A 14,161-nucleotide genomic window follows, 5' to 3' on the forward strand; every position below is an offset into this window, starting at 1 on the left:
CTGTCGTCTTCACATCAGACTTCTGTGCATCTGAAGACTTTTCTCATCTGCCAAAAGACCTGGAAAGGTAGGCATGCACTTTTTTTCTCATGTTGATTTTCTTTAAAACTTTTATAAAAACTTCTGCTTTAATAAACAGTTGTGAAATGTTTTTCTGATTGACATTGTCACTTGAGTCAGGTTGGTATGGTGTGTGATTTGTCATTGTTTTTCCCAGTCCTTTACATGACTCTGGAGATTTAGAGGCCCAGAAAACCCATTTATTGTGGGTCCCTTGAGTTGTGGTCATTTCTCAACATTAAACAACATTGTGACCTCAAATGATAACGACCTTAGGGTTGATCTTGCATTAATACGTGTTACATACTGTGTTAAAATCGTGCTTAAACAAATATGTGTTAATAAATTAAAACTAAAGAGGTCAATGCATGCCCAAAGCATATGTGTTGCACTTTGTTTGGCAGGGTCATACCACCCTAGACATATAATGAAAGCAGTCTTTAGCATCGACCACTAGATGTCAGACTACTGCTAGCAACTGCATTCAACTCTACACATTCAAACTCAGAGGACACCAACGTTTATTTAAAAGCAAATACTCTGCATGATGCTGGCACATATATGTAAAAATAAATAAGTAATTCCTCCAGTTTAAAATATTCATATTTGATTAATATGCATGTTTTAAATGTGTAGACCATTTATGCCATCTCACAGTGTCTGTGATCCACTGCAACATACCATACTCTGATACGTGTCATTTTTTTCCCTCTTGGCTATTGATTCTCACAGATAGTGCATAGACATTTTAAGTATCTGTATCTGAGTGGTTTGTGTAATGAAGAGGGTCTGAATGGATGCAGGAATGAGGGACTGTTACCCTCCCTGGATTTTTGAAATAGCCCCTCTGACCCAGTCCAGACCAATCACATACCAAACATATCTGGCTCCATGCGCACAATATGGAGGGGACTGGCATTGGCACGAGGATGATTATGCAATGATGACCTCATCTTGGTTAAATAGTTTTAGAGGAGAGCGCAGGAGTGAGAGATTCAGCTGATATTTGGGGGCAGGATGAGTTTTCCATTCATCTACTCCCCACTACCGAGAATTGGAAAGTGTTTCTGTGAAGACTCATCATAATTTTTCCATTACTCCTCTCTCTGTGGTAGGTCATGGTCTGCAATTAATTCAAAGATGAAACGCAAAACCATTATGGAAAGAGTGGACATGAAGGGAATGTCTCAGATATCAAATCTTGCTTTAGGCTTTTCCTACACAAGACCTTTCTTGATATAAATCAGCAGCTTAATCTGTGACCCTTTTCCAAAGAAAATCCCACTTTAGGTTATACAGTCGCTGCAAGGAGAGCAACAGGTTAAGAAAAGTTCAAGTTAACAAGTTACTTTATACCTAAAGTTAAGATGTCTCTGTAAATATCCTGTCCAATAGATTCTGTTTGGGTTCATGATGCTGTTGTCAATTTGTCATTTTGAAATATGTGAGTGAAGAGTGTCTTGTATGTCCTGGTGAACTCCATGGATTTTTGCTAGAGTGTATGCATCTGTGTTTATCACATGTATATGTCAGTTTGTGTACATTCCCAAGGCTTTACTACATATTGTTGAAAAGAAACATTGCTCCGTCTCCTGGTCTTCAGCACTGGACCTCAAGGTTCACTGGCTGGCTGTCAAACAGTCAGCTCGAGTTACTCCAGCTGCAAATGCTTGTGTGTGCGTGTGCGTGCGTGTGTGTGTGTGTGTGTGTGTGTGTGGGTGTAGGATTCACGAGTAACTCCACGTCAGCTACTGCTACAGCGAGCAGACCTTCCTCTCTGGCCTGCTGTTTGTGATAGTACGGCTCCAGCAGTCTCTCTCTGCAATGGAAGTTGTCCAACGTTGTTTCATAGCTGGTCCTCAGTGCCAGGAGAGCCTGATAAGGGAAGAGAAAACCAAGGGGGGTGCCTGCGTGGCTTTTAGAAAACCAGTTGTTTTGCTTCATTAGAACTGTACTCATACAAGGCCAGAAGAGCAAGGATTTCCTGCTTCGTGGCACACAGTTAGCGCTGTCTAACGCCAGAGAGACACATTAGATGTTTCTGTGTTGTAATGCAGATGGAGAGAATTATTGTGAGGAAGTGGATTTATTTTCCATAAGTGGTTCATGCAGACAAGCTATCAGTAACACTGTCAGCACTTCATCGTTTGTGAGCAGTGTTGCATGAAATCCAGGCTCGCATTCAGTATCTCTTCTTTTCATAAATGTCTGAAATAATAGAGTTATGCTGCAGTTAGAAACGCTGCCAGTCTGTTTCCTGGAAAGCAACGAGGCACGCACACCTGCATTTGCCATTCACCAGATTGAGTTATTCGCTGCCGAAAGCACATTTAAGCCCTTTGTTTATTCACTGGTATGTAAAGTGGGTTTCAAATGAGGAACTTACATTTCAGGGTAGTGCTTTTAAAGGGCTGTTAAATGTGTTCCTGTATCACAGCAACAAATTAAGTAAGAGTTTGGTCAACGCCCCGGTTGACTGACTCACAAGTACAGTCTCACGGTGATCTCTTCCTCTAAAAAGCTTCAACGTGGAATCATAAAGTTCCTACTCTGCTGTCAGCAAATGTACTAACATGCATCAGCACCAAAACATATCCCTGACCATTGCTCTGAATCTGGTGTTTGGAGATCCTGTTTTTCAAATGTCATGCCTGCAGAGGAGCGGTGTCACTCTGGTCCCATGTCAGGTTATTATTGGCTTTCTCTGTGGTAATCGGCGGCCAAAGGTGCAATCAATCATGTCATAGCTTTTCTGTTATTGCTGGCCTCTCTCCAAAGGCAGTGAGGCCCCGAGGCTCTGACAATAGCCCGTGTGTGTGTAAGTCAAATTCACGACTCCTTTAGTTCAAACATATGTTATCACGTGTACATGACACGTTGCAGCTTCCCTACACAGTGTTGACATTACATTGAAAGCAATCCAAATGCATTACAACTGAAAAGATCAGATTGGATGTTCAGCAAGTGATCACAACTTTTAACAACGTATATGTACACTGGGTTTATGATTACCATGGAACAAGAAGCGTTGTTATTCTTCCTTGAACGTGCTGGTCCGTTGTTCTGCTGATAGGTTTGAGTTTATAAAACATTAACTGTATGAATAATTTAAGGAGACAGTAGCTTGCATGAGTGGCATATTGACAGAGAGCATGACCAGAGCCAGTAGCTTAGACATTTGCTTCTGATAAAGGAAATAAAGCTATCATGATTTAAATCAGGGGTGTCAAACTCAAGGCCCGGGGGCCAAATCCGGCCCGCGACCTAATTTGATGTGGCCCGCAAGAGCTTGCAATAATATACAATACAATTGGTGTAATTGTTGAATATTTACTTTCAATTATTTGCCCTAGACTTCTGCTTTCAGACGTAGTTATTTCGGAAGATATTACCAGATCTGATAATAATCCAATGCAGGGCCAACAATGTAATATAACACATTATTTAATATTATATATTTACATATGTATATTTATATAAATTACAACCGGCCCTTTGAGTGCAACAATAATGCTGATGTGGCCCGGGATGAAATTGAGTTTGACACCCCTGATTTAAATGATGTGTCTGAGTGCATTTGTTTGTGAGAGAAAGGGATAATGTGTCCCTGGCAGCAGAACAGGACTCTCATCTTAAAGCCAAAATGCTCATGACAAAAACACATGGTGGCAAAACAAGTCTCTGTTGGTTCCTTTTATTTTTATCATTTGAGAGAGGCAAGGTTTTTATCTGACACTTACGTCATTCAACATTGACTTTAACATTAAGACCAGAGGAAGTGGTCTGAACTTGTTTGTTGTAATGCCTGCCGGCATTTTAAATATATAACTTTAATGTCAGTTGAAAAATGTATGTTCCAATAATTGAGAGTCACTAGTCTATCAGATCTGGCTACATCAATCACATATTATTTTCTGTCTTCTCTGACTTGGTGCCCATCAATCTTTATTTCCCTCTTTCATGCTACCTGGCTTCGAGGGGCTTCAGACTTATTCCTGACACTAGTTTGTCCTCAGCTGTCATCCTGCTTGTCCTCCTCCAGAGATGAATGGGGTTCAACAAGAGCTGAGGGCCATGGAAAGAACATGCACACTGCACAGGTAAGATGCCAAATCCACATGCACACACGTGGAATAATTTACAGGTATTAACAGGTTTCAGCCTTGGATTCAGACCACATGCTTTCTCTTGCCAGTAAACATTTAACAAGACTCTTTTATGAGACGCTGAAAAGGATATATGCATTAAGTCACCAAGTGGGCTTATTTAGCTTTACCAACAATTTCTAATTAGAAAGCGCCTGCACAGCACAGGGCTTGTGGTAGTTATTTGTCTGAAGCCACGTGGCAAACATCTTGAAAATCTCCTCATGGAAAGGGAATTTTTCTCCAAGACGAATTCTCCACCTCTTTTGTTTGCTTGAAGCGTAGCAGCAGATTGTTTCTTTGATCCAAATATCCACCCTTCAACTTCAACAGTACACGTACAGTATGTTTCCTCTGAGTTGAACATATTTTTTAAAGCCCTTTTATGAGCATGAACATCACCGACTCATTCTGCAGAATCATGCACCAGAAATGGTAAAGGAATGAGACTAGGGAGATTCCTCGGGTCACATAAGAACACAAATATGTGGACAGTTGTGCCTTTTTTCCTTTGGAGAGTTCGGGTTTTGTTTGTTTTCCCCCAGCTCTCTGGACAGCCTTGGACATGGTTGTGTGCTTTGGCTGAAGCCCTTGTTTCTACATTAAAGGAGATGTTCTCATGGGCTGTAACTGAAGTGAACACTCAGTGTTGACAGTGTTCTGAAGGAGAGGTTATTTCACAACTTTGGTGAAAATTGTCAAATGCCCTCTAAAGTTAATGTTCTGAGGGTAGTTTAACCATCACTGTTTATTTGTTTCTCAATAAAACTTCATGTTCATCTCTGTATCCATGTTTGGGCTATAGAGTGAGATAGTCCATGACAAGACTTCAACTTATTTCTATTTTACACCTGAAGGAAGTGGTCAGATTTTAAATTAGAGTGAAATGTCAAGTTCTCACACCAAATGAACCTTATAGCTCATGTGGTGAGGTGTTCTGACAGGAAACGCTCAAACTAAATATACCATTCCTGAAAATCGAGTTCAAGAGAATAACTAGTGAAAACTAATGTCGATAATAGTCACCCTGAAAACCCTAGAGTCTCCCCTTACAAAATAAGACTGTTTCATGGGTTGAAAGCAACAGCATGGAGAATGAAAACAGCAGTTTTCATTAACAAGGGGGCCAAGGACAGAATGTGTTTGTGATGGAACAAAGCAAAAATGTATCTGGATATTTTTGAAGGGTGCATCCAGTGCAGAAGTGATGAAGTCAGAGGTTTGGACAGCTGGGCCTCGGGGTGGAAGGGAGGATGTAGTGAGATTATAAGAGCAGGATTAACAGAAAACAGACTCGAGGAAGAGGAATCTCCCTCCATCTCTTAATTTCCTTTACTTATCCCACTCCTTTCTCCTGAGACTAAGAGATGAACGGCCCTCAACTCTCCTTCCTCCTCTTGTTTTTGTTCATGGAAAAAAACCTAAGACTTTATTGTTTGAGTGCTTTCTTTGGTACTTATATCCACTGTAAATCAAACATTGGGAACAAGGGACTCAACTTTGGAATCCCTTTTGTCTCATCATGAACACCTCTCAGGGTTTCTTTCTCGTAAATCAACATGCGTTCTGTCTGGTTCTGTTAAGTTTGAGCTGTAGTTCTTCCGCTCTTCATCCCACCGAGAGCCTTTTTTCCCCCAACATGTAAACCCACAGATGTGTGGTGATTGGCGGGGTGACGGAGAAGTGTCTTTCTTATCTGCATGGGTATTTACAGGAAATGCTCACGTGATTTCAGGGAAGAGTTGTTGTTTTTAGTTGAACGTTCAGGGATGTGAATATGGATGAATACTAGATCAGTCAAAGGGAGTTTATTTTGAATGTATAAGCAGCCTTTGATGAAAACATGTTTCCCACAAGTGTGCCTTCATTCTGATTCAGAGATGAACTCTCAAACTTTGCTTCACCCCATATCTGTTGCACTTTCTGACTAGAACTGTCAATGAATAGACATTGAACAACAGGAAAATCACCCAGAGCAGGAGCTTTAGTGTTCTTTTAGACTAGTTACACGTCGTCTGGAGGACTGAGTAATGCTGACTGGACAGAAGTCTCTGTATGGTACAGCAGTAGGCTACCAGCTGTGTGTGTGTCTACATCGCTGATTATTCCACTAAACACACACACACACACACACACACACACCTTAAACCAGGAAACAAGTATTTGATCCTGCTTTTAACTGAGATGAAAGTGCTCAGCGCGTCTTAACTAGTCACACTCAGTTGACTTTGATTGGCAGAGTTGCCAACTTTCAGGATGTGTAAGGAGGATGAGGATATGTCTTAGACAGCAGGTTTTTTGTAAGTCTTTGAAATTACACAGCAGCCAAAAACGTTTTAACTGACTAATGTCACACGCTGTTAAAACCAGTTTAAAGCCCTCCATACTGTGTGAATGTATTTGAGTTACTAGATGGTTTGATTTAACAAACGTGTGTAGACCCCCATTTCCTCACTGACGTTCTCAGACACATGTATCATTCTCTTCTGACTCAGAGGCACCAGCAAGAAGCAGAGAGCTAAACATAACAAAACATGCTAGACCCACAGATCTGTTCTCACATATCTCACAGGTTGCTGTTTTGGGTTAGTGGTTCAGGTCAAACTCTTCAAAACATAAGAGGAAGTTGCTAAAGCACGAATACGAAAGGGGTTGAGGGGAGCTTGGTAAAACGTTTTTCTGGCACAAATAAGTCTTTTCAATGTTTGCATTCCTTTATTAAAGATACACTTTTATTTATCATTTAATTAAATAATTAATAGCCTATCATATGTTGACCATGTGCAAATATGGAGACTATCCTACTGTGAAGAAAAGACACAGCTGGACAGAGGAAGTTGAACAAATATGTTGGCCGTCTAGGTAGGGACATTTCAAAAAGCGACTGTCTGAGCTTTTTGCTATTGTCATCACCGGATCGAATTTAAATGACTAATAAGTTCCAAATGCTTCCCAAGATAATTACTGACACATGGACAGAATAAAAAAATAGTGACCATCGAATTAGATTCATAGATCTTGCAGCACCACATCCGCCCAAGTACCTGAATCGAATTGAAATGTAATGTATGCAGTAACCTTTACCAATGTATTTTAGTTTGTTCCTCTTGTGAATTATTTGAGAACCAATCAGGGAAGTTTTATCATTTTCCAAATGGTTATTTCTTCTACTTCCTCCACACAGAATATGTTAGACTTAAGGTTCTCTCTTAATCCTTCTACAGTATATTTAGGATGGATCAAATGACTTTGTTGAATGTGAAAGTGTATGCTTGTAGTGACAAACAATTAAAACCTGTCATAAGAATCAGCAGTTCCCAAGCTTTGATAAACCAGTTTAGCGACTAGCTGGTGAGCAGAGCGGAGCATTTAGCAACCAAAGGGCCACGTATTTTCTTCAGTAATGGGTTGAGACCAAAACAGAGATAAAAGGATAAGTAACATCAGACTTATCAAGGGGGACATAAACATAACTCCAAATGATTGTGAATGTTGCTCCATGTCTGCTTGATTTGCAAAAAAGCAACTATTTGCTAGCCCATTTTTTTAAATCAACATAATAAGATGAATATATGTGGTGGCAACAAAAAGAGATATCTATGGGTTCAACATATTGCTTTTTAACCATATCACATTTATTAAGAACACTGGGAATAGTTTGAAAGCCACACATACTCATATACACACACAAATACTCATAATATAATTACCAAACAATACCCATAACATTGTTCTTCGCTCTCCTAATGCCGGCCGTTTGTGATCATGACTCGTCCAGAATACACACCGCAGTTCAATTGCACCATCGTCCAGTTCAACTCCATAAAGTTCCATCTTATTAGCTGAGTCAAAGTGTAAGCGCTCATGCAATTTGCGTTATTGTTAAAGTACTTCAAGTGCTCACATTAGAAGCTATAGCACACTTCAAGGTTTGGGATGCTGCTGAGAAGGATGCCCTCTACTGCCTTCAACCTGAAGGTATTTCATTCTTTGAACCCCGCTGCTGTCTCTAGAAGTCCTCATAGTCAATGGTTCCGTGGCTGTTCTCAGGGAGAGCATACATAGATTTACTCTTTTTCCACCTGCTGGCGGCTCTCATCTGTGCAGGGTCTCGTTTCCCAGAAAAGGACAGGTAGGCCGCGATGCTGTTCCTGACTCCATAGCTCACCATGTTGTCACCGCAGCTCTCTGTGCTCACCAGCTGCTTGCTGTAGAGAGGAAATTACAGAAATAATAATGAAAACTAAGAATCGTAATGCTTTTATTTTCTCTTTCATTGATGTTTATCCACATCTTGATTTCAAGCCATTACTTTATTTAATCGATCAACTAAATTCAATAACAAGAAGTTGAATAAATAATTTGTCAATTTAAAGACATTTATTTAATTTATTTGAATTGTTTCAGACATTTGTCATGAGAAATGGCTGTAGTTCGAAGATAGTACATTCAATATTTTCAGACAGTGGGTCAGATAAAACAAGCTATTTCATTATCAGCCATTTTGGGATTGATTTTCACAGTTTTCCAACATTTCATTGGTGAAACCATTCATTTGTTGTTTGAAAAAGTAATGTGCAGATTATTCAATCTTACATTTGACCATTGCTATTTAGAAATGCAGTAAAAAACTGTTTTATACTGCATTTACAGTGTCACCTTATAAAAACAGTTACAGCACTGCCCGATTAAAGCTGGTAAATATCATCACCACGCCTCAGTTGTACCTGTCTATTTTCTTCCAGTCAAAGTTGCGTCTCATCACTACAGGTGGAGCTGCAGGGGCTGAGTCAGGCGAGGGGGTGGTGCTCGACTGACAGGGGGAGGTTAAAGCACAGCAGAGGCCATCTGAAGTGTCTGAAAAGGCATCAATAGGGGAAGTTAAATCATTCTCACAGGATAACAAACTAACAGAATAAATGATTTGCATTTATTCCTTTCACGCTCAGGCAAACATTCAAACCAAACTCAACAGTCGTCCCTATCTAGCATGCATATTGTATGTCATTTCCTGTTTTGTTACAAAGATATTCTGTAAAAGCAGGATATATATATTGAAAGTCGACCACTGATGAGCAACAGTTTGATATTAAGAACATGATGTACTATTTTCAGTGCTTAATCACATTTGATGATGTTTATGTGCGTGTGTACGGCTCTCCTTATCATGATGCTTATTTTGTTTATTTTTAGACATACTTATCTGTGCATAGTTACGTATCTCAGTGTGTGTGCATACACTCACCACAGTAGTGGTTGATCATATCTTCTAGGCACTGGAAAGTGAGGCGAGGGGAGATGTAGTACCAGCTGTTGTCCAGTCTTAAGATACGATAGTGCTGTACACTCCTGTGCTTCACTGAGAGCGAGTACAGACCTGAGGATGTAGAAACACACATTTCAACAAGAAACCAAAAACATCAATAACAATAGATCCACTCTTAATCGATACTAACAAAGGTTGGGACAATGTAAAAGCAGAAGTGAATGTCAATCCTGTTCTGTAGTACATTTCCTCTCGAAATGAGTATTTTTGTATCATTGGTAAAGAAAAGTTTCAGATGACCGCACAGAATTTTTTAGGGGAGATTTTGTTTCCTTAAACAAATATTTGTTAGCAAAAGTAAAAGAAAACTGCTTATCGCCACATTGTAAGTATAATAACCATGATAATTAATAATGCAATATGTGTTTAATCAGTAAGAAACAAAAGTGAAAAAGTATCAATTTCTTTGTCTACGCTGTTTTGACTACGTTTCTTGGCATTATCTATCTAATGCTCGGCAAGAAAGTGAATAAGTGTATTTCATAAAATGTATTTTCCTTCAGCTTATTTTTGTAGTTATGACTTATTTTTAGAAATGTGCCTCTACATACAGAAAACATTGAGTTTTCTGTAAATTCTAACATACATTTTTTTTTTTTTAATTAAGTCAAAAGTTAACTTTCAATAGCTCCATCCCTAATCCTCAATTCCTTTTATTTAAAGCCATCAGGTGAAACCCTTTCACTTCTCCTAACATCTGAAAGAGTACTTGCTTACTTGTAAACAGTCTTAATATATCCGATGCAGAAACTCTTAAACATTGTACAGAAAGCACTCACCTCTCTCCCTGGCGCTCTCCCTCACCAGGAAGGAGCCCACTCTGTTCCCGGGTAAACTGAGCAGCTCTTCGGCCTTCTGCCTCTCCACCCCCTCAAACAGCCAACTGACAAAAAAAGTCATGTGTTAGCGATCACATTAAATACTCATTGCATTTTAGACTTTTATGTTTTTAAACTGAATCAATCCCTTCATTTTATTATATATTAACATTATCATACACAACAAAAAAACATAAAATCTACACGTACAACACTAATTTGATAACATCTCCCGCAACTTCCTTCAGATTGTTGTAGTGGACAAAGATGCATTTGATATTCTTGATGTTATGTTGAAACAGATCAATGATGCCGATATTGGCGGATGGTTTCAATATGGTTCTACTTACCTATGGTACACTTTTGCCACATGGCTGTTCGGTATGTAGTTCTCCTTTTGTGTTTGGATGGAGCGTACTCTCCACCAGTAAGCCTCCCTGACCAGGAAGAAGCAAAGAGGAATCAAACATTGACCTTTAGTGTGAACACTTCTCTATCCTGCATCAAGTAACTAATTCAACTGTCCTCATTTTGATTTGAGATCTTCCGTCTACCAAGTTAACGCCTGGGACAGAAGAAACTGAAATGGTTTTAAATGAAGAAAGCTAATGCATGAACGTACTGAGCTATGAGTCTGAGCTTCTCCCCCATCCTGTAGATCGGCTCGCTGATGTCCGGCGACGGGTAGTCCTGAACCACCACCACCATGTCGTCCTCCGGGCCTGCCGAGAACAATAGTTACAGCCTTTTCTACAAACAGAGTACAGCTGACATTTACTAATGCAAATACAAAGACATCATGATTTAGAAAAGTCCAGAGATGTGTGGGACTACACCTCGGAAATTCCTTTTGTTTAAGTCATTGAGTTTTGCTTAAGATCATGACATCTCCGATACAATCAGGCTGTGCATTCGAAGAAAGTGGATAACTCATGTAGCGGCAACTATTTTAAGAATTGTTAAAGTATATTTTTGTTAAATTAATCCAAAAAGTAGATGTCCTGCTTTTTTCTGTTTGCTATCAATCTAAACCGAATTTCTTGGAGGTGTAAATGATCAAAACAAACGTTAAAAAACGTCCCCTTGATTTTGAAAAAACTTGTAATTCATGACATTTTTATAGGCCAAAACATGTATTGATTAAACAAAAGAAATGATAGGCAGATTAATTTAAAATGACAACAGCCCTTAATTGCTACCCTAAACTGGAGTAGGCACAGCGACAAACAGTTTCTTATACAACTCAAATGATGTTATTTAAAATCATCTTTAAGCGTTCTTACCTTTTAAAGAGCCGTCTGTGTTGATCGTCTCCTTGGCACTCTCACCTCGCATTATATTCCCCATCCTCCAGCCTGGAGTCAGGGCACAAGGACAGAACGACTGTGAACCTACAAACAAATGTTCCACTCATGTGTCTGTATTTCTGTTATGAAACTAAACCTCTCTCTACTGCTGCCACTCCACACAGCTTTTACTTCCTATAAGCTGACCATTGACCTATCTCAAACAACATACTCAGAATAGGGAAGCTGGGGCTAGATGCTATCAGTCAGAATGTTCCATTGGTAAACCCAGCCCTGTGTACACCAATGAATAATGATATTGAATGAACATATTGCAAAATCATGTCCGCTTGTTTTAAAATGCAATTCACATTTCATAAATTACACCATGTGGCATTTCAACAGATCCTGCCTGTGACCATACCCTTAGGTTGCATCACAGTGTTGGCCAATATGGAGAAATAATGTGAAATGTCAACAACCTGCCGAGATGGAACGCAGCTGGCGGTATAAATAGCAGACACCTACCTGTGGGAGTTGTAGATGGCCTGCTGTGATGGCATCAAGTGTGTTTAAAGAGATAATGACCCATGGTGGCAGCAGCCAAGACCGCTACTACAGAAGTATCATGTTCATAACAGCTTACAGCAATGGCCTGTCACAGAGTGTGACGACAGCTCTGCATCTGACTGCACACTCACTTCCTGTAATGAAATGAGGAAGAAGGCCCGCACAAGTATTTTTGACAAACTCACTCCTGAAAGGGAGGGTGCACATAACACCTATTTAAATGTAGTTATTTACAGCAACCGAAGGCTTTAATGTATGCTAAAAAAACGTGTTAACATACAAACGCTGGTAATGTTACTGATATACCGGCCATATGTGCACTAAACGCTGCTAATATTTAAGTTATATAAACCTTCCGTGCAATACGAGGGGAATCGTGCAATTTAATTTATCTATTATTTATTTATGTACATATTCCCTTTTTTAAGTCCCATTTATTGTTTTTATTGTTTTTATAGTGTCTTGTTGTTTTTATATTGTCTTGTTGTTGCGTGTTGGCACCTTGAGTCTGTTGTAATTTCGTTGTACTTGTACAATGACAAATAAAGTTCTATCTTCTTCTTCTGATGTTCCGAAAGAGATCAACCTTATTTTATGAATGCTTTAATACAGTCCAATGAGCTATTAGTATTTACTGACTAATTATGTGTTTATGTGTAGCATAGAACTATTTTAAGATACATTAAAGCTGAAATTAGTCAAACTAGTAGAGTGGCAGAAAATGTATCAATGTTTGATTCATTTGAGTTTTTTTATCAAGCATTACCTTGTTCCAGCTTCTCCATGGCAAATAAGGCTCTTCTTTGTTTTATGTTGGATTCGATTGACTATCTTTAATTTTGGATGGTCAGTCACCATTGGCTAGGCATAAATACTCTCTTTGGGGGGCTTTGTCCAACAGAAATGAGATTCATCTTGTAGCTAAATGTGTTAATTAATTATATCTCGTTTATTAAATCCTTACAAAAAAGTGTAAAATATTATTTTAATTGGATTTAAGGTGTTCTATGCACTTTCTTGTCTGGCTCAAGGCAGACACTGTTTACTGGACGATAAAGACTTCCTACTGGGACCTACCACCTACTATGTTCCCTTGTCTCCAGGCTTTGTGCTAAGCTAACTGTTTTCCATCTGTACTTTTGTATTCATGGTACATCGTGAGAGCATTATACCTATCTAACTCTCTCAACAAATGCAATCAATAAATAAATAAAAAAGAAATGTTGGATTAATCCGAAATGAAAATAGTCTATTGTTACTGCAGTACATTAGTTTAGTTAGTAATTCAGAGACTTCTCCGCCCTTAACTCCTGTATTTAGGCTGTGCTTAAGCATTCAAAAATGCATTCCTCTTTATTTTCTTTTTTTTAAACTTTTTATTTCTTTTTCATAACATCAATAGAACATACATGGAGATGCTTACATAACTGCAGCTATTGTACACCAGGATTAATCATACATACCCTCCTTGGGCACCAAAAGGACATACAGTTTCTTAAATCCAGGCTGAAGACTTTTCTTTTTGTCGCTGCTTTTAATTGAACTATTCATATCTTAGACTGCACTGTAACTTTTATCCATGTATTTTTTCTTTTAATGTTTATTTTACTAGCTTTTCTTTTTAACGACTGATTTTAAATGCCATTTTCTTAATGTCTTTCATTTTTTGTAAAGCACTTTGAATTGCCTTGTGTTGAAAAGTGCTATATAAATAAACTTGCCTTGTCTTGCCTTGCCTTGTGTTATCAATTTCTATATTGTGCAAACATTATCAACATATTACAGATATTATCACTCCCCCTCATCGGAAACATGATCGCACAATACCTGAACGCTTATGATAGTAAGAGGATGTATGGATGATTGCGAGAGAGACATGCATGATTGATGTCTCACTGCCCGTTTATAACACGTGTTGTGGGAAGTTAAAGCCATAACTTTGAATGCTTATGATAG

At 38.9% G+C, this 14,161-nt stretch overlaps 1 protein-coding gene across 2 annotated transcripts; it reads right to left on the minus strand.

The window, feature by feature from the left end:
• Positions 1-7,809: 7,809 nt before the first annotated feature.
• sla1a (Src like adaptor 1a) lies at positions 7,810-12,303 on the minus strand. 2 transcript variants are annotated; one of them, XM_034094927.2, is made up of 8 exons: positions 12,164-12,303; positions 11,633-11,704; positions 10,972-11,071; positions 10,700-10,786; positions 10,311-10,414; positions 9,451-9,582; positions 8,933-9,062; positions 7,810-8,413 (listed from the first exon to the last, which is right to left on the minus strand). In XM_034094927.2, the coding sequence occupies exons 2-8, from the start codon at positions 11,694-11,696 to the stop codon at positions 8,215-8,217; spliced, it is 816 nt and encodes a 271-aa protein (XP_033950818.1). In that variant the 5' UTR covers positions 11,697-11,704; positions 12,164-12,303; the 3' UTR covers positions 7,810-8,214. The 2 variants fall into 2 exon arrangements, with proteins under 2 accessions (XP_033950818.1, XP_033950820.1); XM_034094929.2 differs by having other exon boundaries at positions 11,633-11,740.
• Positions 12,304-14,161: the final 1,858 nt, after the last annotated feature.

Source organism: Pseudochaenichthys georgianus, chromosome 11 (genome assembly GCF_902827115.2).
Source record: "Pseudochaenichthys georgianus chromosome 11, fPseGeo1.2, whole genome shotgun sequence".
In the NCBI taxonomy this organism is placed as follows: Eukaryota; Metazoa; Chordata; class Actinopteri; order Perciformes; family Channichthyidae; genus Pseudochaenichthys; species Pseudochaenichthys georgianus.